General features: G+C 39.3%; 1 protein-coding gene across 1 annotated transcript; it reads left to right on the forward strand.

Annotated features, from left to right (window-relative positions):
- Nucleotides 1-128: 128 nt before the first annotated feature.
- On the forward strand, nt 129-12,243 carry UFM1 (ubiquitin fold modifier 1). Its single transcript, XM_033052533.2, has 6 exons — nt 129-211; nt 305-361; nt 1,080-1,137; nt 3,257-3,296; nt 3,684-3,716; nt 7,345-12,243. Coding segments are annotated over exons 1-6 (258 nt in total). The 5' UTR covers nt 129-209; the 3' UTR covers nt 7,413-12,243.
- The last annotated feature ends 14,394 nt before the right edge of the window (nt 12,244-26,637 follow it).

The following is a 26,637-nucleotide window of genomic DNA, read 5'->3' on the forward strand; positions in this document are numbered from 1 at the left end:
CCTTGCCCACCCCTCAGACTCTCTTTCTCCCAGCTGCAGTGAGGCACTGAGGAAAAACAGGGCCATTCCCTGCCTCATAGCGGATCGGCGGGGCATGTTATCTTCCATTTGTGGTCAGGCGCGCTACGAGCAGCTCAGGCCGGCGAAGGCCCCCGTGCTGCGGGCGGCGCTGACGTGTCGGTGGGAGCGGCGGCAGCCCCGGCAGCACCATGTGAGTGAATGAGGGAGGGAAGGAGGGACCGTACGGGGGTCCCGCAGCCCCCCGCCCCGCCGCACCCTGCCCTAACCCCTGCTCTCTCCACAGGTCGAAGGTCACCTTTAAAGTGACGCTCACCTCGGACCCTCGGTTGCCTTACAAAGTGTGAGTGCCGGCGCTACGTGGGGCGGCGGGGAAGTGGAAGCGGGGCGCACCACGAGTGGTGTCCAATGGCCATCCCGGCAGGGCATTCTGCCAGCGGGAACGGCGTTTGTCTCCCTCCGGGTGGGATGACAGGCCGTGTCCGTGCTCAGCCCTGCGCTCGGGGCTTTCCCGCTTGGCCCCACTGCTGTGCGTGACCCCACAGAGTCAGAGAATTATTCAAAAGAATGAATTGAAAAGACCGCTGAGATCATTGAGTCCAGCCTTTGCCCGATCACTGCCTTGTCAAGCAGAGCGTGGCACTACGGGCCTTTCTTAAGCACCTCCAGGGACTGTGACTCCACCATCTCCCTGGGCAGCCCGTTCCAATGTTTGACAACCCTTTCCTTGAAAAATTTCTCCTGATGTTACACCTGAGCTATCCCTGCCACAGCTTCAGCCCGAGTTCTCTCCTCCTGGAAAGGACATTGCTATGGAGTTTAATCCCACACCCCCTGAGACTTGTCACATCTGCTGAAACTTAAAGGTGTTCCCATTCTCTGCTAAAAATGCTTCTCTTGAAGCATCTCACACCTGCCAGGGACCTGTTCTCCCCTTGAATAGTGCTTGCACGGCTTTGCCAAAAGTGCTTCCATTGGTAAAAGAGAAGTTTCAATCAGTAGATGAACTTGCTTTTTGGTTTGTTTTGGCAGCCACGTATTTACTTGTGTTGTGGTTTCAGGTTAAGCGTGCCTGAGAGCACACCTTTCACAGCTGTCCTCAAGTTTGCTGCAGAAGAAGTAAGTAGAGAGTGAGGAGGATGGTTTTTAACATTTTGCATGTTCTTGAAAGCAAAAGCTTTTTTAATGAGAAAAGTGCAGTAGTTAATTCAGCACACGGAGCTGCTGTGTGTTACAGATGGTCACAAGCTTTACTGGCCTCAGTGGCAGCCTGGCAGAACTTGCAGAATCCTAAACTTGGTGATCCTTGCACAATTTATGCATCACAGATGGCATTGAAGTGCTTTCTGGTTTTTGTAATTAGCTATTTCATATTAGTGATGTAATCATTTGTGACAGTGAAGAGAATTAAAAGGTACTGCTATTGGACACTTAATATTGAAATTTCTTATGTGGAATATCAGGAAAATTCTTCAGAATTATCCAGGAAACTCTTAAACTCTTCACATTCAGTTCTAGTGATCTCTGACTTTGGAAGACACAGAGTTTTTAATTGTGGAAGATATTGAGATCAGCCATATGGGATAGATTCAAAAAATTGACTTAAGGGAAGGAGATCTGGATAGTGTGTTCTTTGGCTTCTGTGTGTTGATCTTTCACACCTATATCATTAGGTGTTTAAATTGCCCACATAATACATTAGAAGAGACATATCATGTTGTTTCAGATTAAGCATGCAAAGATGAAGAGAGATTCACTGGGTGTAAACAGTAAAATCAAGTGCTCAGAAGCATGATGCGTCTCTTCATTTAACTGGCAAAAAATCAGCCAAAAAGCTGTTCTTGCAATTCTCCCTCTGTCTTTTTAGGAAAACCTGGGAAGTTTTGGGTTATTGAAAATTTCTTTTGTTTGAGCTTTCTAATTGTAATAAAACAGTTGGGAAGGATAATAGACTCGACTTCTTGAGTTTCCTTATGTTGCTTACTGTTACACAATGTGACAGAAGTTACTAGAGGAAATGCAGCCTTGGGGGGGTTGTGGATTAGTTTTGTTACAAATTTATTCAAAGAGAACATTATACAGAATATTGCTTGCTGTTAAAGATAATTATTTAATTGGGGGGTTTTACCATGTTTTCCCTGTTACTTTTACTTTGTATTAATACAGCTGTGCCAGCACAACCCATACATAGAGACCTAGACTGAAAAGCCTAACAAACAGCTATGAGGTACCAGAAATGAGTGTGACTGAGTAGTTGGAGATGTTGGAAGGGAGGTACCACTTCTGGTGGGGATTGCCATTGAACCTGTTAACTTCACCCACTCATGGAACCACAATGTTAGTCAGTGATAGGGTCATCTGTGAAAGGGATTTATTTAGGGAATCATTGCTGACTTGAATATTCACGTTTAGCAAACCATTCTTTTAATTAGTGAATTTTGAGTATCTGTGGGGGTTTTGCTGTTTGACCTCAGGCTATTCTGGATCAGCACTGAAACTTTTTGCATCTCTTTGAAACCAGGCAGAATGAAGTGCTTTGTGAAATAGAGCAAAAAAAGGTTGTTAAATTTTCCCCCAGGAATGAAGCCCCTTGTGAACTGGCATTAAAAAGAATGATGGATAACTTTTGTGTTATGTGGATGTTTTTTCATTCCTTGAACTGAATAGCTTAACATTAACTTATGCAGCGTGTTGTGATCCAAGAACCACTTTCACAATACCTTAAATTATACATATATGGAAAAGATCAAAAATTGGGCAAAGTTGTTAGTTGTTTAGTTAGAAGTGCATTATCCTCTCAGTGGTTAAAACCCTCAGGGCAGAGAAATGTTTAAATTCTGGCTGCTTAGCCTTAGCAAGTTTCTACTGAGACATCTCTTGAAAACTCAAAATTTGCCAAAATCATAACCATACTTGCCCTGGTTAGAAAAAAACTCATTTATAGTTTGTGGTATCTGTTGGGTTTTTCCCTTCACACTTTAGAGCTACCTGGTGAATGTCTCAGGTGTACATTTGCACAACAGTTAGAAAAAAAATTTCCATTTCATTTGTGTGATTACTACTAAAATAGTCATCCATTTCCATTAAATAAAGTTAATTATATTTATAAATCTGAAGAAGCTATTTTTTCACTTTTTTGTACCTGAACCAGCTAAAATTATAATTTTAATATTACCCATGTATTTTCTACTTTAACTGTGTCTCTTATGCTGTTTTGTCCTATTTTTATTTCCTTTAGTTCAAAGTTCCTGCAGCAACAAGTGCCATTATAACAAACGGTAAGAATATAATTTATATGCTTTTCATAGTTTTAGTTTTGAAGTTTCATTGAAAGTTTATTGATAAAATCAATGCTGTCTCATGTTTCACAAACGCTACATTCTGCAAATTGAATTTAATAATATTGCAGCATTATTTAAATTTCTTATGCATGGAGTGATGATACTAAACCACTAATTCAGTTTTGTCCAAATACATAGCTTGGACTTCTCTATGCTGAAGGTTTCTTGTCAGTTCCCATGTTTTTGGCTGTAGGAAATAGCTGCATGATGACCTGACGTAGTAGTTGTATCTTGCTGGTATGTTTTTCAAGCTGCAACTTTAATGTAATAAATTGTAATATGTCTGTTTCATCTTCTTTTTTCTCTTTTTTTCCTTCTTCCTAGATGGTATAGGAATAAACCCTGCACAGACAGCAGGTAAGTTACTGGGTATGAATCCCAGTATTTAACACTTGTTATTTTTCTTTCAGTCTAATGTATAGCGCATGGGGTTGTGTTACATTTTAGGTTTTGACTTCTGAGATGGGAGGAGCATTACCCAGTAGTTGGAAACTACAGTCATTGTAGTGTGTAAAAGGTTTGGGTTTTTTGTTTGGTGTTTATTTAGTTCTGTGAAAAAGTTGGAAGTTTCTGGTCTTCAGAGCTTTGCATTTAATGTGCACTCTAAAAGCAATTCTGTATTACGTCCTACTGCAGTAATAACAGCCAGCTATATTTCCCCCCCTGCTCTATCTAATTCAGTAGTACTTGCTGTTCTAGCAGCACTTCTCATCAGATATGTTAAAAAAAGTAAGAGTTTTAGAACTCCAGGGGCTTTGGAGAGTGTGTTTTCAGAAGAGTTGGGTTGGAACTAGGTGATCATAAAGGTCTCTTCCAAATCAAACCCCTTTTTGATTCGTGCTGATAGCTCTCTTGTTCTCACAAAGGGGTTCTTGTCAGAAATTCCTGATTTCAAATGTCAAGGCTGGCTAAGAGAGAAGAGCTTATCTTTTTGTTACAGGAAGGTGTAAGGTCCTTCCCCATCACCTCCTGAAATACATGGAAACAGGGTTTGAATTGTACCGATAATGGTCTGCTGTCTGCAGGCAGATTGTGTGGACTTGTTTTTGAAAAGCTATACTTTTAGACTAATGGGGAAATAATTACAGAAGTCCAATCTTAAACCATTTGAGAAGAGAGTGGAACAGACTATAGAAAGATATGAACATTTCTTACCTACTAAGTACTAGTAAAAATGGCCTTGCCACTTACAAAATCCAGTCATCCAGTGAAAACTGAATAACTTCACTCCTGCTTGCAAACATGATGAATGGTTGATGGAGACTTGCTGCTATTCTGGTTTTTGCATGAAATCCATGCATCTGTCCATCTGTCTCATTTATGCCTTCTGACTGCCAGTCATTACTGAAGGTACACAGGAAAAAAAAACCCGAGGTGTTATCAGCACACTTAGCTGTGTAGATTAGAGAGTATAAAGTAAATCCTTGCAGAGCACAGAACAGAATCTGATGGTGAGAAGAGCAGTTGCTTGATATTAGTTTGGGTAATTTCTTGGAGTTGTTAAAGAAACCATTTAAGTGCAGAGACCTATTTCTGAGGTCTTTGATTACATCAACAACATTTTGAAAATTAAGACCAAATAAGTGTTTGTCTCTCTGCTCCACTGGAGACTTCTGTCCTGTCTTAGGACACCTGAATTATGATTTCACAGTTATACTGCCTCAGGCAGGCTTCTCAGCTGATGCTCTTCTCATCATGATCCCATGACCAAACCTATTAAAAACAGATAATAAATATAATAATTTACTTCAGTTACTAGATCATCACCCACACTTAAAGCCACATTTTCACATGACCACTGATGAATACTTAGGCAAAATGGTAAAATTGCTTAAAGTATACTTAGGCTGTTTCTCTTCCTCAGCAGTATGCTTTCATTTTGTATTATGTGGCTTAAATTAGTTGTAGCTTAATCCTTTAAAGTGAATGTATTTAAAACTGCTTAACTGCTAGATGAAAGCATCCATACAGTTCATTGTACTTGCAGCTGTGCATATTAAATTCACATCTCCAACTGATTTGCTTTACCTCTCCTAAGCTCTTACAAATATTGAGGAATTATTCAGTAGTATAAGACAGCATCACATAATCAAGAAACAGGTAAATTAAAAGTCTCTAGATGCAAAATGTTGTCATCACTGCTTTATTCTGCAGATGTAAAATTAGACACATGGATTATGTGTTTTTTTTAACATAGGTGTTCTGGCAATGCTGTGTGATGTTGCCCTTACTGCGAACAAAACAAACCAGTCCACAACAAAACAAACCTCCAAAATCAACCCAAACAAAACCAGCAAAATACAACCTAGTGTCTAGTACCAAACCTAGTGCTCAGACCAAAATCCCTCCTCAGTTTACAAGTAAACATATATAATTTAGGTATAATCTTCTGTTCAGCATCATTAATTGATATCTCAAAATCTAGTTTTTTGCCTTCTTTTTTATTTTTTTTCATATATCAAAGTTCCTACAGATTGAACAGTTACTTTAGTCTTCAAAAACTTTCAAAATAAGATATACTGGAATAAAATTTTAGTAATCCCTAGTGATTTCAGAGGTTTTGTATTGTTGTACAATTTCCCTTGCTTTCTGAAAAAAAGCATTCAAGTATGACTTTCATTTTCCTTATATGATTTCATGGAGCAGGGGAAATGAAAGCTGAGAGCTAGGCTTAGCACTTAATCCCTGTATTGATTTCAATTTTAAATCCTTGATGGTTCAGGGAGTAGTATGCTATAACTTTAATAAAACTAGTGTGTTATTAATGATGAAAGCAGACTGAGGTGAGGTGAGCTACTGTCTCCATGTGATGCAGCTGAGGCCTGCTTTAAAATGTTCAGAATTTTATGATGGCCATTACAATAGGATGCTTCCAATCTAGAGTAGTAAGGTTAGGAGGCAGCTCTCTGCTTTGCTGGTGAGACAGCTTTGCTTCCAGTGGGTTTTATGGATCTCTTCAGTACCTGGTCTTGGCAGATCTGTAAGATCTTCTGATAACGTGCTTTTGAATTGATTTTCTAAGAGTCATTATGTTGAATATATACAGTGATTTTGATCCTGATACACTTGCTGGAGAAGTGGAGTTCAAAAAAGGGTAGCTATGTTCTAATATGCAAACAACTTAAATGGATGTCAAGTACCTTAATCTTATTTGTGAGAGCACTCTACATCCCTGGAACGGGATGCTTGGGAGAGAAATAGAATTACTCTGTTTTAGAAGTTAATGCAAGGTTGAATAAGGAATCAAATATAGTCTATTTTGTGCAGTAGTAGTATGAAGTAAAAAAGTAAATATTCCATATATTAATTAAAGAAATACATCACTTAGTGATGTGGTTTCCTTTTCAAATGTTACATTTCATAGAAAAAAATAGCAGCATAAATACGCTAAAAAAAATTGAACGCATCTAAATATTAGAAACTTGTGATTTTTATTATGTCTTGTTGAAAAGACTATGTTTAAGACAATACAGTAATAAATAAGAAGTTGAAAGGGATTTTTAAGCTAAAATGAGACTAACTTATGCTTGGAGATTTGGAGAACCTTCCTAAAAGAAAAGTACAATTGAGGTTCTGAAGTTAGAAGTCAATAAGCACTGAACCAAGGAGAGAACTAAAAATTAATGAATGAATGCATGAATGACCTCAAGTTAACAAAATAATTATCGAAAAGCAAAACTTTGTTTTTTCTTCTTGAAATTATTATGGCTTATAAGTGAAATGAGGCATTCGAGTGTGGAACTGCAAAGTTTGAAAGGCTACACTTCAAGGTCTAGCACTTTTATTTGAAATAAAGAGTTCTTTGGAAAATGAAGGGCAAGATAAAATTCTATGGAAACATGAAAACTTTATTTCTGATATGTCCGAGGAATTACTATGAAGCTGTTAAATACTGATTTAGCACTGTTATCCTTTAAATTTGTTTATTGAGGGAACATTGTATTTTCTTGGCTAGTAATACATCCTGTTTTCTTTCTTTGTTTAGGAAATGTGTTTCTAAAGCATGGCTCAGATCTAAGGCTCATTCCCAGAGATCGTGTTGGGAGTTCATAACATCTCCTGAAAGCTGGGGAATAGGTGATGTTGCTGTGCAGAAGAAGTCTATTTATTTTGGAACTCCAAAATTCAACTGGTGAATTGTACTTTTTTAAAGCAAGCAAAAATTACTTCCCAGGATTTTTTTTTTCTTTTTAAACAGAGATAAAGGTTCATTTTCCTAATAAAATACACTAACTCAGGCACTGATTCTTCCCTGACTAGTAGAAGAACAGGCTGATTGCATGGTTGCTGTAAAAAAGACAGACTTCTCTATAGGTGTTACTCAGTTCACAAGGGTAAACACAGCCATCATCAACAGATATCTAAAATACAGGATATTGTTGAGCCTGCTTCATGAAATGGGAAACTGTTTTATGATGTTACTACAAAGAAATTATTCCTGCTGTGTGCTAAAAGTTGAGGTTTTTCCTGGTTTTTGGATTTTTCTTCCCTAAAGTTATTTCCATATTTAAGGGAACAGCTTTCACCTGGCTCAAGTATTGATCTCAAGTAGAGGGGAAATTTCAGGAATTCATTACTCAAATAAGTAAACAGCTGCCAAATGCTCCAAAGTAATTCTAAGATATAATTGCTGCAAGTATTTGAAATAAAGGAGTAAACAGAGCTTTCTGTGTTCTAAGACTTCATTTTGACATACTATGACGTTAAATTAAACTCAGTTTCAGAGAGTTTGAGACCTAGTCTCCTCACATGAAGTGCCATCAGCTGGGAAGGATTGCAGTGTAATTTGGGAATGTGTACACTGGTTAAATATGTCATTCCTTTTTCAGTAAACTAATACTGGTTGTCTCCAGAAGTCTTAGTTTTGTCTGTTTTTGCCTGTTACATAGAAAACAGCACAGAATTCACTGAAATATTTTTGTTCAGATTAGAAATTACCAGTTGTACACTATCAGTTGTGTATTTTAAGTAGAAAAATTGCTGCTTTTCTTGAACTGTTTGTCTTTGCTATGATTTAATGTATTTCGCAAAATCTTAACATACTGCATTTTTTTCTGTTCTCCTGAGTTGAACAGAAGGAACAATGGGTATTGTAGTGCTTGCTTAAATGAGTATTCTCAGAAATACAACTGTCCTGTGCAATCATTGTGCTTTAGAAAGATGTTCAGATAATGTGTCAGATAATGCCGAAGTACAAAATACCCTTCTTTGTGGGTTGAGGAAATAAAGAAAAACTCTTCAGAAATCATTATTTGCCTTTAAGCAGCTTCCAAATTTAAGATAAACTGTAAAATTCTGTATTTTTCTTTAATAAACAATTAAATAAAAAAGTACAAATGTTTCTCTCCTATTCGTAGAGTTTGACGGTAATTAAAAATTGTTCCCATTAATTATTCAACATACTTTGGGATTCATTTTAAGCTAAAATATTGTTATTATGCAGAATTCTACGGAATACTTCTCCAAAGGGCAGAGTGCATAGTTTTTGTTAATCTAATACCACAATATAATTAGTATGAGCAAAATTAACTGCTTGTAATTTTTAGCTGCAAATCTCTTGACTGAATGCTTAGAAAAACACCTGGTATTGGAATATAACAAACAGGAATCTTTTTTTTTCCTGTCTGAAGGTGCAGTGTTTTTGAAAGGGAATCATGGTTAACTGCATTTTGAAACTAGGATGCTCTGATGTTTATATAATTGAGGGTTATGTAAAAATGATTTCATGTGGTGGCTAACATTTCTCACACTGTTACTTAGGTTATAACACAGTGTAAAGTATTTGTCTGACATACTGCATTGCAGGTAGTTTATGTAACATTCTAAGAATTTGTTCATTTGGAAAATAACTGGTATTTTAGTACTCTGTTCATTACACCTTTGTATCAATATGGCCTCTGAAATCTGAACGTGATTTTTCTGTTCGGTAAAGAGACAATTTCAGTGCTAAAATGTATTTACCAATCTTTGCAAGTTGACTCAACCTTTGCAGGTTCATTTTGGTTAAAGGAAACTTTAAGTTTCTAGGGGTCGGGAGTTGTTAGAAGATTGTGGAAATGCTGTGCTCCCAGTTTGTACCGGTCTGTCTGTCCGTACTTTATGGTGTAATTTGGAAATTAGCTCTGGCATATATGTTTTTGGCTATGATTATAACCTGAATGGTGTTTAACAAAAGATTTGTGTTATTCGTGATTCACTTTGCCGCACCTTTGCTGAAGTCAATTTTAAGAGTCTTTTCTGTATTCTACATTTATAAATGGATGGCTGATTTATGCTACAAGGGTAGCTTGTGGAAAAAAAAAATAGCAGAAGTATAATTTGTGAAGAGTTCCACCAAAACTTTCAAATATCTCTAATTGTTCTTTTGGTTTATATGAAATCATAGAAGTTGTATTTTGATAAAATTTGAAGGTATTGTGGACATTTTTCAGGGAGGAAAGCACAGTGAACTGATGAAATACAGTTGAACAAGAGAAGTTAGAAAATGGTCCTGATAAAAAGTTTTGTCAGCAGTATGGTTTTTTTTCCTGTAGTCTTTTCACAAAATCCAACTTTGTGCTGTGTATGACATGAAAAGGCCATTTTCCTTTCTTGTTGCTAAGCAAGAATCATAAAAAATGTTGACTGTAGCTCTCAAAAGTTGAGAATTCTTATTCTTTGTGTTTATCTTGATCACAAAAGCACAAGTTCCACCACTGGTCCAGTGATACAAGGAGCTGTCAGAGTGAGAGAAGGAGCTGTGCCAGCACGAGTGCACAATGAGTGGGTTCTGAAGGTGCTGGGGCACAGCAGACCTTTGTATGGCAGCAGGCAGGTGGCCTTCAAATAGAGCACTTTCATGGGAAATGTTCAATCCTGCAGTCATCCTAGCAGTGCTGTGGATACTGTTTCAGTGATTCTAGCAGGAGTGCTAAGCTCCAACTGGGCGAACTTCAGTCCATGTGCAGCACAGTGTTCAGAGTTAAATACAGTATACCCGACAGTACATCTCGGTAGTGAATTTCAGCTGCTGATGGAAGGTAAATAAATGCTGGAGAGTGTTCACAAAAGCAAGTGTGATCTTTTTGAGACTAATCTCTGCAGGCTGCTTCTGAAGTTAACAAGTTGAAGTCCTCCAGAGAGATTCAGTGTATCTAAACAAATATTTAGCTTTAAATGGCTCTCTGAGGAGCCTTTATGTCTTCATTGGCTAGAGAAAGCAATTGTGGCATTTACCTGGAGGGGATAATGTTAACCCGTCTGAATGCCTTCCCCAACTGATACTTTTCCCCTCCCTTCAATATTATATGTTATATACCTGTCCGCTCAGTCTTGTTTGATCTTGATTGACACATAATGCAAAGTTCCCAGGGACTTGTTCAAAATCACAAGAACCTTTTTGCATGAAATCAAAACTACTTTCTAAAGTAATACAATTACTTAAATACAATCTACTTTTTCCTTTTACAGCAGGTTCAGGACCCTTGGTGGTAGTGTGAGGAAGGCTTTTTTACAGAAAGCTTTACCAGGTCAAATATAGTTCTGTTTACAAGTAAGAAAATGTGTGTACTGAAGAAGAAAACAAGAATCTTTTCAGAGTATGGATTTTGTCTCCTTTATCTCTCTGAAGTGGTTAAATGTTCCTGGCAAGCAGATTTTGAAGGGTTTTGAATATATACAAATAACCAGTAATAAAAGGACCATGTGCAGGTGCTCCTGTTTACTACTATGAAGAAAATCCTGAGGCTATGAGTGGGAACTGTCAGTGTGTCTCACTGCTGAGAAATACCAGATGTGGTAAGAACTGTACCAACTCTAGAGGCTTTTGATCATTTTAATGGAGAGAATTGCCCTTTGATTTTGAACGATAAATTTGTTTACAGACTTTGAAAGTAGTCTTCATCTGGTTGGAGTGAGATCACTGTCCACAATCTCTTTCACTGCTTGTGCTATTTGACAAGAAGTAAGTCTGGGAGAGTCTGGCCATTAAATAACTGAGCTTCTCCCTGTGGAATTCTGTCTCAAAGGTGAAGTACAAACTGAGAAGTGCAGAATCTTTATCTTCAGAAGACTTGGCTGTGATAAAAATCCATTGCTGTCTGATGAAAAGTTTAAAATGAAAAAGAGATTGGGAATATTCTTTGTCATACTTGTTAAGTCATGAGGTCATTTTGCAATTCCAGGGTCACACTGTGTGACTTCTGATAGGAGAAGTGGCAAGATTTTAGTGAAGGTTTGCTATTGAACATCTTAGAAATTCAACTGAAGAGCTGAGGGCTATTTGTAAGACAATAAATGGGAAACAAATAGACATATGAAGGATATCCACATCTGGGGAACGCTTGCTAAGGATGATTAGGAATAGCTTGGTTTTAATACTGATGCATGCTTCTAATGCTTTAAAAGCATCAAGCACTATTTTGAACTGCTTTTCATGTCTTTTTTTGCAAAGGAGTTTGTAATACTTTTGATTGCATGCTGGCTTTGCCTACGTGTTGTTAATTTTTACTATGGGCCAAACTTTGTGCTATGTTTTTTGTAGAGTTTAGAGATAGAAATGCTGCATATGCCCCAAGCTGGGTTTATGCAGACCTTGAATATATATTCATGTGAAAGTGACTGACAAAAGCAGCACTCATAACTCCTCTGAGGAAGGACCCTTAAAGATCATCTAGCTTCAATCCCCCTGCCATGGGCAGGGATGTTTTCCATTAGACCAGGCTGCTCTCAGCCATCTGTAAATAAAATATTTTATGTTTAAATTGAAAACAAAAAGGCAATGCTGGATGTACTTAATTGGCTGATGTTTATTGCAGTAGCTTTTCAAGCTGTGGGAGGGGGAAGGAGTAAATAACATTGCTGTAATAAAGTGCTGTCAGGCGATTCATGTTGCTTGAAAAATTAACATCTTTGAATTCATTTTTGCATTGGCATTTCCAGTTAGTAGAGACCCATTAATTTGTGACAGGGTTCTGTTCTATTGCTGTGGGCTCTTGAATAGTATACAAATAATAGGGGCAAAGAATAAGAGCAGCAGCACGAAGGGTGAAGGTTTCTACAAGCACTCAATGTCAGTAAAGCACCACACATGCAGAGCTGCTCATTACTACATGAGCAAGGGCACAGTACATCTTGCCAGTTGTTCCATAGTTGATGTGATCCATCATAGGAACAATGATAATCAAATGGTCTTATTATTTATGTCAGGTTCATTTAATTCCCACTTCTTGGCTAAATGCTGTTCCAGATGAATATGTGTTTGTAGTACAGAGAGTCCACAATGAGCTCAGGTACTCGTCATTCTTATTTCATGACTGTTTTGGACAGCTCCAACTCTGTCCAAGAGAGGTCTGTTCCACAGTGTGATTGCAGGACAGTCAGTTCTATGGGGCCTCACATCTGAGAATCTGTCATTTAAAACCTGTACTGAAGTTTAAGTATTTCATTTTATTTGTCATCCTGTGGCCATGAAAATTTAAGATGGAGAGCTTCCACTGATTTTCAGCCCTTAGGGTCAGGGGTTGCTGAAATTTAAAGTGCCATATCTAAATGTCTGTAAATAATAGGAAAGCAATTTTAGCCATGTGCTTTTGTAAATTAGGCTTACATTTCTTCCACCCTACTGACATGCCAGACAAACTTAATAATGTCAGAAAATATAAAGGAGCAGTAAGAAAAAAAAATAAAGGGGATCTAAAAATGAGAGCATGTGGGTACTACAGGGCCTGATGAAACCTGACATCCCATTTCAGTTTTGCATTTCTCAAAGTTTCATTGGTGATCAATGCCCTGTTATTATTCCAATACCCTGACTCCAGATACTCCAGTTGTGAACTGAAAAGGTGAAAAGGTGTCTTGTCTCTCAGCATCTCTAAAGAAACATCCTGCTTTCAATTCTGGTCATTCAGGGCAGTCATCTGTCTGATATCAATTATGTCTTTTGTCATTGCAGTAGTGTAGACTAATTTATCTCTAAATTATTAAAGTAATGCAGTTTACACTGGGAAAGTCCTTGTACCTAAAGAAACATAGCAAATACATAAATTTTCCTCTAGTCTAAGTTAAAGTTATTGGGTATTTTTAGTTCTCTAGAATGAAAGAAAACCTGTAACTTAACCACTTCATCCTGAAAGTTGCAGCTATGAAAATTAAAGTATGCATTCTTCTTCATATTGTGCCTTAACTGTGAATTTTACTTTTAGTTTGAGCAGTGAGATCACCTGGAAAATGAAGCCTATTAAATTGCTACTGTGATAAGCTTGAATTGATTCATGACCTCAAATTAGAATGGCAAGGAAAGGCTGTAACAGGCTCTAGTGTTCATCACAAAATTAAGATATTCATAAAGATATTTTGACTCAGGGTTCAACTGGTTAAGCAAAATTATTTTAATCAAATCCTTTACAGTTTTGTTTTTTTTTTCCAGAATATTTGATAGTTGATGATGCTTAATGCAAAACAAATTCCTGCTTGTTAGTGCTCAAATATTAGTTTTAGTAATGCTTCTCTGGTATGATTGAGGCATGTCACTGCACTCCAAATCTTGTACACTGTACTGCAGTTCATGTTCCTGTGTAAAAGCTAAAGGAAGACAAGTAATTATTTTCATTATTTTGTGATGGTGGACTGAAACATCAATTCTGTCCAAGAAAGATCCCTGAACTGTGAGATAGCAAATAAACAGTTATGATATCAATAAAATGTATGATCATCTAATTGAACTCGTATAAATTTTTTAGTATTAAAAAATTAAATAGTCTTATGGATGGGGAAGATCTGCAACCAAAATGCACTGGCTGTGCTTCATTTTGGTTTGCCAGAAGAATCCTCATCATCATTCCAATTGATTTAATGCAGAAGACTATGTACAAAGAAGTTTTATTTCTTTAATACAGTAATTCTTCAACTACTTTTGTTGTTGTTATATACATTTTACATATGTAGAATTTCCAAAATTTCCAAAATCTAAAACTTCTGAAAATTTGTTAGGGGTCCAAAGTTGAAAAAGCTTGAATGAAATTGTTTTGATATAACTACTGGTCCTGCGGTATTGCAAGAATAAGTCTAACTGTACTAGAAAGTGTTTCTGCAAATGTGGCTCTTTAAAATGTACTGCCAGTCTCTGGAAGTTTTGTAGACCAGTGTTCTACTACACTTATATTTAGAAAGTTTTAAACAAACCCTATTTTAATTTGTGAAAATTAAGCCTGGTTCTTCTTCCTCCTTTCCCCGTGTATATCTAAGACAACTGGTGGAACCAATGCCTGCAGGTGCCTATTTCTGCAGACCACATTAGAAGCCTGGTTGATAAGTTTGCACTAAGTGAACTGCTAGCTCAGGTAAGATGGATTCCAGTCAAGGAGACTTTTACAGAAAACAAGCATGAACCAGCACAGATGGAGAAGATGATGCTTCCTGTTCCCTGCAGATCATTGGTTTTATGAGCTTCTTAGTTACCCACAGTACTGCTGGTCATAAACATAGGCAGCTTAAGAATCTGTTTGAAACCAAGCTAAAAAAACTCTGTAGATTTTGCTTTAATTAAACTCCTGACAGAGGCAATAAATGAATTTAAAATCTTATAAATAATTCTGTCAATTCAATTCATTTCTTGTGCCATACATTTAAAGATGTTAATTTTTCTTCTCCCAGGAAATTTTTTTCACTTAGGTTATGCTGCCATTTTCATGCTTTATCACATAATATGCTGAGTTGGAAGGGATCCACAAAGATCATCAAGTCCAATTCTTGCACCTGCGCAGGGCAGCCCCAAGAGTCACACCATGTACTTGAAATCATTGCCCAAACACTTCTTGAACTCTGGTCAGGCTCAATGCTGTGACCAGTTCCTTAGAGAGCCTGTTTGAGTGCTGTTGGTTTGGTTTTCTAGTTGTTTTTTTTTTATTATTATTATTTCCTAAGAATTCACTCCCCATCTACTTTTTAATAATTTTCTTCTTCCTTTCTTTTAATCCATTTCAGAATGTCTGTCATTACCTTGTTCCATCACAGCTCTTCGAATCCCATTTTTCTTTTATTCCTGAGACCTTTCCCCAGTCCTGATTTCTGTTACTTAATGTAGCAAAATTAAAGAAGTCTGTGTGGCTAGCCTGTTATGAATTGCTGAACAACTCTCCTGCCTGTTTTGCTTTCTTAATCCCCAATCTAGCTGAAACCCTGACCTGACTATATTTTTGCTCTTCCTGGCCCCAGGGCTAATCTGGTGTATGAGGATGGGCTGGAATATTAATACAGGAATCTGAAAAAGTCTCCTCTACACCAAATACAGTTTCACAAAATAAAAAGAAAAAAAATCTGGCATGCAGAACACAGACTCCAGTATTCTGGAAACATATCAATCTGGACAACTCAAACATTTAATTACAGTAATTTCACGAATACAAGCCGCAGCAATTTGACAAAAATTTTGGTGGAAACCCGGAAGTGCGGCTAATACTCGGGGGCGGCTAATATGTGAAAATTTTCTGACATTTACAACCCCAGACGTACCAGCCACGGCGCCGAGCCAAGCACCTGCCAGTAAAAGCCGGCATTTAGCAATTCTTACAGTGTTACCGTCTTGCCCTGGCTCCCTGCAGGCAGCACGGGGGGCGGGGAGAGAGGCGGGAGAGCTCTCTTCTTCCCTCCTCTGCCGCAGCCCAGGGGAGGACGGGTGGGGGGGGGGGGGCGCGCCGCCATTGCCGCGGCCCAGGGAGCGGACGGGGGCCCTGCGCCGCCATTGCCACGGCCCGGGGAGGAGAGGGGGGGGCCCTGCGCCGCCATTGCCGCGGCCCGGGGAGGTGGGGGGGTGCTTTGTCCGCGCCCGCCGCCGGCGCCACAGGCGCGGGAAAGCTCCGTCCCCGCCCGCCGCCGCTGCCGTAGGAGTGGGGGAAGCTCCGTCCCTGCCTGCCACCGCGGGGCAGCACCAACCCGGGGTGACCGAGCCCAGTGGCAGCGGCGGCCAGCCCCGAGCAGCAGCGCCGGGCTGGGCCACCTGGCCCCGTCAGCGGCCCCTAGCGGGCCGAGCCTGCACAGCCTTAGCTCAGCCAGTAAACCCCGCCCTGCCGTGGCTCTGTTACTAATTGCACGCGGGTCCTCGCTGCGAACGACAGAGCGGCTTATATTCGTGTGCGGCTTATCTATGGACAAAAACCGAAATATTTGCCAACACCCAGAGATGCAGCTTATACTCAGTGCGGCTTGTATTCATGAATTTACTGTAATTTTACCTGCTTCTGCATAATTCTCCACGTTGCTTCAGTTGAACTAAGTCTGTGTTACTCAAAAGATTGAGAGCTGGAAGGCCATTGTGTGAGCTAGGAAACCCAATGCTGTTGTGCCTCGTTTTTCTCTGGTTTTCTATTTGTTTTTAACTTTTTGGACAGTTTATTTTCTCTTTCTTTTAGCTTTTTCTTTTTTTTTTTTCCCCTGGAATAGTTCTTAAAACATACTTTACTTTAATCCCATTATCCTACAAATCCACCATACATTATTTCCTTGCTAACTACAGCAACTGATAATGAGTACAGCCACTGTACTCTTGCAGAGTAGTGAGAAAGACAATAAACAGAGCATAAGAAACTGTTTCTGGCATTTAAAAATAATCCTAACTACAGCAAGAGATTATAAAAATTGTGGTTTACTCAATTAAGGAACATAGGATTTTTGTGTTAATGCAGGCATGAAAAAACCCTTCTCAAGCAGTGGAGGGGCTTCTCTTGGGCACTTGCACAGAACTGTCCTGAGGGGGCAGGGAACCTCTCATGAATATATTTGATTGTAACTGGGAGGTGAGCTGGGTGAAATGACCCCATCTAGGGAAAAAAAAAAAAAAAAAAGGGTGACAGTAGAGAGAGGACCTTAGCATCCGAGGGCCTTAGCATCCAAGTGCCTGCATATCTTGAAATAGGGTACTGATATTTCTAAATGTGTATATGAATTCCTGACATTTTTGATGCTGTGCGCCCACCCCCATGTATTTCATTTTCTCCTGCTAAATGGCATCTCCATCTACTCATTACTGAGCAAAGGTCAGCTTATCTTGAATAAGGGGAGCAAATCAGCCTTACCTTCAGAAATGTGGAATCTAATGTAGGGTTTGTGTTATTAGAGGGTGCAGCTCATGCCTTTCATCCAATATGTGCCTTGCAGGGCTGCACAAATTGGTGAATTCTTACTGTGTTTGGTCTTGCCAATTTGCAGCACACTTATGCTGTTGTTAAAGAAAACACTTTGCAAAGCTCTCTGGTTTGTTGAATAGCAGCATTTCTGTTCTTAGTGGATTGTGCAAAGCAACCTGTATTAACTTTCAGCCTTGTGGCTGACTAGCTCAAACTGAGAGTGACTGATTTGTTGCAGAAAACTCCATAGCAATTCAGCTGTCTGCCACGAAGAAATGCTAACTTAACATTTTAATCCAATTTACAGGCAAGAGAATTGATACACAAACCTTCTATTTAGTAATGGCTGCTTTCCATCTGCTGCAGTTGAATACCTACATGTCTCATGCATAAACCAATGTGGGATATGAGGGAGAAGGAAGACATTAGACCTAGTCCTATTCCACTTTGGTTCCTTTAATTTGTAGTATTCCCAATGTATGTCCCTTCTGCACATCACAGGAAGGACTGTAAACTGCAAAACTTCCTCCCTACCCCTAAGAGAGGTGTTTCCCCAGAAAAGAGGGTAAATGTAACATAAGGGCTCTCAGACTCTGGAGGCATGATAACACTGGAAGAGCTTTGCTTTTCTTTCTTGGCTGTTTCCTTCAAGGACTGAACTGAGCTACAGATAGGAACTTTCATTGTAGAGATGAAAGCTAGATTATCTTGGAGAAAAGTCTATTGCCAGTAGTGGAAGCCCCAGGAATTTTAGTCTCAGGAGATACAGTTCCAACAAGTATGTAATAATATCAAGCAGGAGAGCCAGTAATGGTGGGCCCATTGATGTAGGTTTTATACAGGTGAAAAACCAAGCAGAACAGTATATGTGTGAACCCAATATAAATTGCTTTTCTAGTGCAGGACATACATCAGTTGACAAGACAACAGGAATTTTCAGTTTCTCGTTACTCAGTGAGTACTTCTGTTGGTGCATACATTTATAGGGTAAGATTTGTGAGCAGTTTTGGTTTTGTTCATAGGGGATAAAATCAGGAAAAACATAAAGCTTATAGAATGGAAAAACTTTTTTCTTAAAATCTCAGGTGTGTGTTGGAGGGGATAAAATCACCCCAGAGAATGAAAAGCCTCAAGTGACAAAAACTGGTGTGTCTGTACTCCTGTATATGGAAGGCACAATGCCACTGCAAGATGAAAAGTAGTTGAGGAAGAAGTTATTTAATTCCTCTGAAAATGTTAGGATTTATTTATACAGATCTATGACTCCAGAAGGGGATAAAAGTGCATTTGCTATGTTCTTAAGAGAAAGCAAGGCAGAAGAATTTAATTAATCAAACTTTATTGCTTTATTAAGGCTGCTTTCTGAGTTTTCCGTGTAGCAGAGGGCAGGTGAGAGTTTAAATGAATGCTTCATGATGTAGCTTTCTGTGAAGGAAAATGCCTTAAATGGATACAAACTCAGTGCACATCTGCTTCATCTCTTAAAAACCTAAATTGTACATTTTGGCACAGTGTAAAATAACACTTCTAAGCAAGACTGCCATAGCAAGAAGACAAAATGTGTCTACTTAAGGACCAGGAAAAACTTTCTGATACAGTATTATTAGCTAGAGCTGCCTGGGAAATTTGATTTCTATCTGAAAATCCAGAAGAAATTCCTGTTTACAAAAATTAATACCTGGAGTAGTTAAAAATGCAGGGTTTGCTACAGACTCTCGCTAGCAGCAGCATTAAACACTGGATTTTCTTAAAACTGTGGTGGGAACTCTGACAGCACCCATAGCAACGAGATGGCATCATTGCTTGATTGAGGCCTCATCTTGTTTGTTTGTGAAACACACCCTTTTTTACTAAATTATATATATTTATTTTTTTTTTAATATTGAAAGCTAAGGGACATTAAGCAAACTGATGGAAAAGGAAACAGGCTTTGTCCATTATTGTCTTGCTCATCTGCTCTACCTAGTGGAGTAGGTCTTTCTTTACAGACAGCTCAATGGTATTCTGAGTTGGAGAATTCTCTACTCCATCCCTCTGGTCTCAGGGAAGCTTTTTATCTCTTTCTGGGGCAGGCATCTTCCTCTTCCTCACTGCAGTTTCCCAGCTTTTGCTTCTCCCGCCCTGAAGCACCTCCTTTGACCCAAGCATTGGGTCTCCTGGGAAGGTGCAAGCTTCCCCTCCTAGGTTACTGTTTTCCAGGTAGTGTTTAAAGGAACAAAATATTAATCTAGAAAGACATGCTGTGAAGGATATCATCAACTATAACACTGAAAAAAGCGACAGCAAGCTACCTTTGTAGCTTAGAGTCAGATCATGTATGGTGTGGAAAATTTAAAGATGGCTGTCTATGAAAGTGGGCATGCTGATGCTGGAGGTCTCTGTCCACTGCAGTTCTGAATGTGGCAGCAAGAAGGGAAGCTGATTATTTCCCATATTTCCTGAATAAGTGTTCAAACCAACACAATTGTTGAAGATGGAGAAGGTATCTGTCGACACCTGTGCTCAGACCTGAGCCTTATATGCAATTGCTGCAAATGTTTGGCTTGTCAATTACGTTTTCCTGTAACTGGAACAATATGAGTGTTTCTGTCTGAATTTCCATTAATTTTTAAGATGACTCAGTAATATGAATCCCTTGCCCAGGCAGTAAATTAAATAGACATATGTGAAAGAGATGATTCCTATGTTCAAGACTATCTCCTGCAAGCAGAAAAGGGTTACATAAGCAGTCCTAGTTCTGGTATTCTCTACTTTGACTTTGCTTCATTAATCTCAAGTATATATGCACCTATATATATATTTTGACAAGCTTCCTGTGGATGAAATGTCCTGTGGGAATGCAGCTTCAATCTTCCAAACAGAAAATATTTCTTTGAAAACACACTCTTGGAGATGAAAGTTTAAAACCTTCTTCCGGTCCTTAAAGGTTCGTAAATTTGCTTGAGGCTCAGTTTTTGCTGGCACAGTTTTGTCTGTCCTGTGTTTCTGTGCAGTCTGATGCATGTCTACTCTTGTCCATCATTAAAGGAGTTACAGTGATTTCATGAATACAAGCCGCACTGAGTATAAGCCGTATCTCTGGGTGTTGGCAAATATTTCGTTTTTTGTCCATAAATAAGCCGCACCTGAATATAAGCCGCTCTGTCGTTCGCAGCGAGGACCCACGTGCAACAAAGTTGCCAAATAGTAACGGAACTGCAGCAGGGCGGGGTTTACTGGCTCGGCTCGGGCTGTGCAGGCTCGGCCCGCTCGGGGCTGCCGATGGGGCCAGGTGGCCCAGCTCGGTGGGGCCTCTCGGCGGGGCCTCTCGGGGCTGGCCGCTGCCTCTGAGGTCGCTCGCCCCGGCCCCGCTCCCGACGCAGTGGCGGCAGGTGAGCACGGAGCATGCCCCGGTCCCGGTGCGGCGGCGGAGAGCGGGGGCAGAGCCCCCCACCTCCTCCCCGAGCCGTGGGGATGTCAGCACAGAGCCCCCTGCCTCTCCCCCGCCTGACGTAGGGAACTCCCCTGCCTCCCTCCCTCCCCCCACGCTGCCAGCGCTGAGCTGGCCCCACCCACCATGCAACACAGTATCCAATTTGTAACAATCGCAAAATCCTGGGTTTGACTGGCAGGCACTCGGCTCGGCACCCTGGCTGGCACTTCTGGGGTTGTAAATGTCAGAAAATTATTCACATATTAGCCGCTCCTGAATATTAGCCGCATTTCCGGTTTGAGAGCAAAATCTAAGTCAAAATGGTGCGGCTTGTATTCGTGAAATTACTGTATTCTGTTCCTGTGACATGCATGGAAGGATGTACCTTGTCTCTTCTTGGGGAGCTGGTACTACTGGACTGTTGCTTTTAAAGTCCTGTTCCTACCCAATAAACTTTTATGCTTTACTCTGACAATCAATTCCTTCACAAAATGGAATTTCATTTCTGAATTAGGGTTGCATGCATCATAAAATTTATTGGGTCCCTGAGGTACTGCCAGCTCTAACCACAGCCCAGGACCCCCTGTCAGCCCTTGGGGCTATCAGTCCCTGCAGCAGGGCTGGTCTCCAGCTCCCCACAGCCTTGCCCAGCCATGGCCTTTGCTGCTCTTTAGCCAAACCTGCACAGGATTGAGTCTGCTCCACAGACTGATACTTCTGTAAAATATTATTGATCAAAAATGCATATTTACATTAGTTTACACTGTTACATAGTTCTCTTGACTTGACATAATTCTTAGGTCTGGCTGCAGCTTTGTAATTAACAGTAAGGGATTTAAATTAATACACCTTTCTAATTTCTACTACAGCACTAAAGTAATTCCAAATGTTATGCAGTATTTGTTTATTTTTAAATGTTAGTTCAATTAATTTCATTATGGATTTTCAGCCTGTGCAGAAAGCATCACAATTAATTATGAATCCACAGTCAAGTAAATTTTTTATGCTGGCCCTAGTTTTTTTTTAATTAGTGTCTAAATCATTTACAAATCTTTATTTTGAAATGATCCAGCATGTGACGTGTTCTTTTTAGCTATTTTTAGTTTTTCATTGTCTCTAATGTTTTTAAATGTGTCCAAAAGAGTAAGGGGAGCAAAGAAAATCTCCATTTAATTTTAGGGTCTGTTAAGTCCTGATAGCATTCCACAAGGCAGTAGCTGGCTTGGTAGATGGGGAAAGGCCAGTAGATATTGTCTAACTTTATTTCAGCAAGGCATTCTTATGGTTTTGTGTGAGATCCTAATAGAGGAGCTGGTGATGTAAGGGCTGGATGAGCCCATGAGTTGCAAACTGGCTGAATGGCCAGGCCCAAGGGATGGAGACCCTTGTTATGCCCCAGGGGTCAGGACTGGGCCCAGTCCTGCTTATCATCTTCATTAATGATCTGTGTGACAGATCACAACAAACACAACCACACAGAACTGGGAGGAGTGGCTGATGCACCAGAGGCTCATCCAGAAAGTCCTCAGCAGGCAGGGGACATGGGTTGATAGGAGCCTCATGGAGTTCAGCAATGAGAGGTGCAGAGGTTTTTTGGAAAGAAAAAGTACAGACAGTTTCACCCCCACTCTAGCACACCAGCTACTCCAACCCATCCCAAACCAGCAACTCCACTTTTACACGTGGCTGACACAAGGGCTGTAATGTCTAGAACACAGAGCTCATTGTGCACAACACTATGTATTTCCTGTAGTGATCTGATTGTATTATTAGAAGGGAAATAAATAATTCTGATGTTTTGGTTTTTTCTGTTCTTCATGTTACAGCCTGGAGCAAGGAAATCATTACTGCTTCATGCCTGTATAGAAGTCACATAAGCAGGAGCAGAGCCTCCTGCTTTCTGCAGTCTCTTTTGATGCACTGCTTCTAAGATGCAGGATGTATCTGGAGCATCATAGTTTGATATGATTCATCACACAATTGGGTTTTATACTGCACACAGACCGCTTGGCAATAAACTAGAAAAATAACATCATACTGGTTTAATTTTCTTGGGAAAGAAAGTCTATTTAATCACAACACAATTCAGCCACATACCTGCATTTCTTTCTGTACTGTAATACTTGTAGGAGCAGCACTCTGGCCACCTGATGTATTTCTACATTCAAGAAAGAAAATAGGAATGCAAATCTCGTTAGAGGAAAATACAGTGAGAGGTCAAAACATATTCAGAGAAATTTTCTCTGTTTTCTTTTAGTAGCTCTAAATCTTCAAATCAACAACTGCCAGTCCCAACCATATGTTTCCCAAGCAATTTCTTGCCCTCTGTTAAAGTCTGAGGTCTGGGGAAATGTCATACTTTTATTTCTATATCACTCATATAAATTGTTATTCTTTTGGGCTGCATATATGTCTTCACACACTGTTTTTATCCATTGCTGTGCCTGAACTGGACAATCTTCAATGTAACAACCAAGACATGCACTATATTAAAATATTTACCTGAAATTTTACTGTCTTATTTGGTTTTAGTCCCTCAAATTACTCTTGTCAGTGGTGTCCATTTTCTTACCTGTTTTTGTTTCTTATGAAACAAAATTGTGTTTTGTTATTAGAATTAATAAAGTATTTGTGAACAGGAATATCATCACACCTTCCTATTTGCAGTTACTATTTCTTCCCTCCTTGCAAGTGATGTCAAAAGGGAGAAATCAAATTTATTATTTTCCATGCAATATACCAAACACCAGTGCTGATGCTATGGTGCTATGGTATCTAGTACTCTATGTGTGGAGTTTATCAATCTGCATAATTACATATGTATGAAAGCTGTTCAGGTAAGGACTCATTTATGCTGGAATCAAAAATTCCATCTAGTCTTTGCTAGTCCTTGCTACTCTTTGGACATTGCCATTCTCGGCTGCCTCAAAAAAGAAAGAAAAAAAACAGGTTTCTGGCAGAAGATCAAGAATTTATCACAACTGCTCTGTGACACTTTTTCTTCCTGCTTTCCTTGCTCTTGCTACCCGTTCTCTTCTTGATCACAATAATTGTTTTCAACTGTTCTTCTCCCTTTTCTTTCTAGACTCAACTGTCCTTATTTTTCACACAGGCTTCACCCAGACTCTCTCCCATCCCTTTTTTGAGGTGACAGCAATCTCAGGGGGTTGGAACCATGTTCTGAACCACATAATGCTGCTTGCATCTTATTTATTTTTCCTCCTCTCTGTCATGGGTTCAGCCTCTTTGGGATGTCCCCACCTTTGTGTGGGTTGCCAAAGAGCTGCAGATCCTGAGGGATCCACTCCAAGTTGCTAAAACCTGTCCTCCTTTACCAGCACACATTTTTAGTAAAACACTTGGAAGGTGCAAACCAGCTGTTGGAAGACACTTCTGAGAAGTGCTTGTGTATAGGATTTAAAGGCTATGCAAATATTATGGTCTTCTTGAATTTTGCTTTTTTGAGGGATTCTACTTATATTTGCAGGTGATTTATTTTTTATACATCTAGAGAGAGAAGTGATAGGTGAATGAATGAAAGAGAACCTTTTTGCACTATTAGTAAAAGAATATAATCAAAAGAATACAAATTCTGTGTTATTGAAAAAGAGCTGTAGGGAGAATTGGCACACAGGCAGTTTATATTCACATATAGTATTAAAAAAGTGCTAAAATTATAAAAAATGTCACTGCTAGGCTTTACCTCAGAAATTAAAAAGATGATAGATCAGCTGAATCTCCCAGAAGGAGGCCAAAAGGAAAAGAAAAAATTCCTTGAAGGAAACAACTCAAATGGTAGTTCTTGAAGAACAGATGAAGAGGGGAGTTGGTTACTTGGTTGGCTGATCCTGTAAAATCATTCACAGCTTTGCACAGCTCTTCTTTCTTTCTTTCTTTCTCTGTCGGTCCTGATCCTTCATCCCATGCCCTCCCTAATCCACCCTGGCCATTCTGTGCCAGGTAGAGGGATGTAACAACTGTGAGAGCTCCAGTTGGAGTCTGAGGTTGAGGGGGTTTTCCTGCATCTTCAGTGAATGTGAGGTCACTCTGGATCATATCCTGTGAATTGACCACAAAATAAAACCCATAAGGTGTTGCTAGCTGAGTAGGCTCTGTGATGTAAGTGTGCTGAAGACAGAAAAGCGATGTTCTAGACCGATCTGGGGAAATTGTTGGAAACTCTGAAATGGCCTCCTTTGCAGTGATGTAAGTTAATATGAGTATTTCAAAAATATCTGGAAGTTTAAACATATCTGTGCCCATAAAAAAAAAAAAAAGGAAATGTTCCTTGACTGTGAATCAGAGGAAATCTGGAGATCAGAAATGGAAAAATTACGCTAAATGCAAGAGAAAAAATTAGTGGGTACTTTAAAACATAGTAGGAAAAGTCCTTTGAGATCAATAGGTAATTACTGGGTACATAACCACTATCTTATATTCAGCCATAAAACACACCTTTTGGAACAAGCTGTCAGAGCTGCTGTCATGTTACCAATAGTTGCTCTTGCCTTACATACTCCTGAGAGGATAAAACAACCAGAGCTTAATTCCCTGTAATATTAATTGTCATAAACCTTAAAATAAAAAGTCACAGTCTGTTTATTACACCACTTACTATTAAGAATGAAGACTGAGGTTCAAGCAGTTACAAATAAGAACTACAAAATGCTTTAGACATTGGAGGAAAGGAGTGAATGATTGTCAACACAGGCTGCTTTAAAACAATCAGCCATAAGTAAAAGTAACATATGAGTGAATGGAATAAAATCCAAGTACTAGAAGAAGTACTCAACATTGAAGGTCATTGAAGGGTCAGACCTAGGATCAAATTTGCTTGTTCAGGGGAGTTGTCTTGCATAGACTTGACAAATACCAGTTTCATTCTTCTGTAAGTGTTGGATTGGTTTTTACAGGACTTTGTGTTTTCACCTAACCTCATATTAGATATCCTAAGATACAGGACCTAAATTATCTATCTCAGGAGTTTTGCTTAGACATATAAACATTTTATAAAGAAATATTATTTTGACTTCTTTTCTACAGTCACTTCTAGTGATTCTGAATTACTTGGCTTCTGCATTAATTTATGTAATTTGGGACTCCCTATTTTATACTTTTGGCTCAGTAGAAACACCATGATATGATAAACATAGAAGTCTGATTCCAGCTGGTCCCCCAGTGATATATCTGAAGTGTGATAGGAGTAGCATGCAATCACAGGGAGCACAGAACACAGCACATGGGATAGACTTGTGGCTTACAATGAGCAATGGATACAGACCTGCTCAGCTGGGCTCAGACATGGCTTTTTTCAAAGTTCATCTTCGATCGAGCAGCTGAGAAGCATTTTCATATTAAGGCTAAGATGAAGGAACAATGTGTCCCTGATTTTGTGCCAAATTAATTTCTGTCTATTCTGGCCACTCTGGGGCTTGGAATTACCAAGGTGAATAAGTCTTGTATGTGTTAGAATATCAGAATTTAGATTGAAAGATTCCTGTATTGTAGACCAAAAGGCCCATAATCACTGTGACTTTGGTTACTGTCATGACACCACTACATCTCTAAATGAGACAGGAAGAACAATAAGTAAGTTCTGTATGTCTTATTGTTGTCACTACTTTTTCTCCATTTTTTTTTCCTTTTTCTTTTATTTTTCTTGTGACACTGATCTCAAAGGTTCACATCTCAGATATGGACAGCTAGATAGATCTCTCTTAACTAGAGAATGATTCTATTGTGTAATGCAAGAATTACTACCAAACTA

This window comes from Catharus ustulatus, chromosome 2 (genome assembly GCF_009819885.2).
Source record: "Catharus ustulatus isolate bCatUst1 chromosome 2, bCatUst1.pri.v2, whole genome shotgun sequence".
Taxonomy (NCBI): Eukaryota; Metazoa; Chordata; class Aves; order Passeriformes; family Turdidae; genus Catharus; species Catharus ustulatus.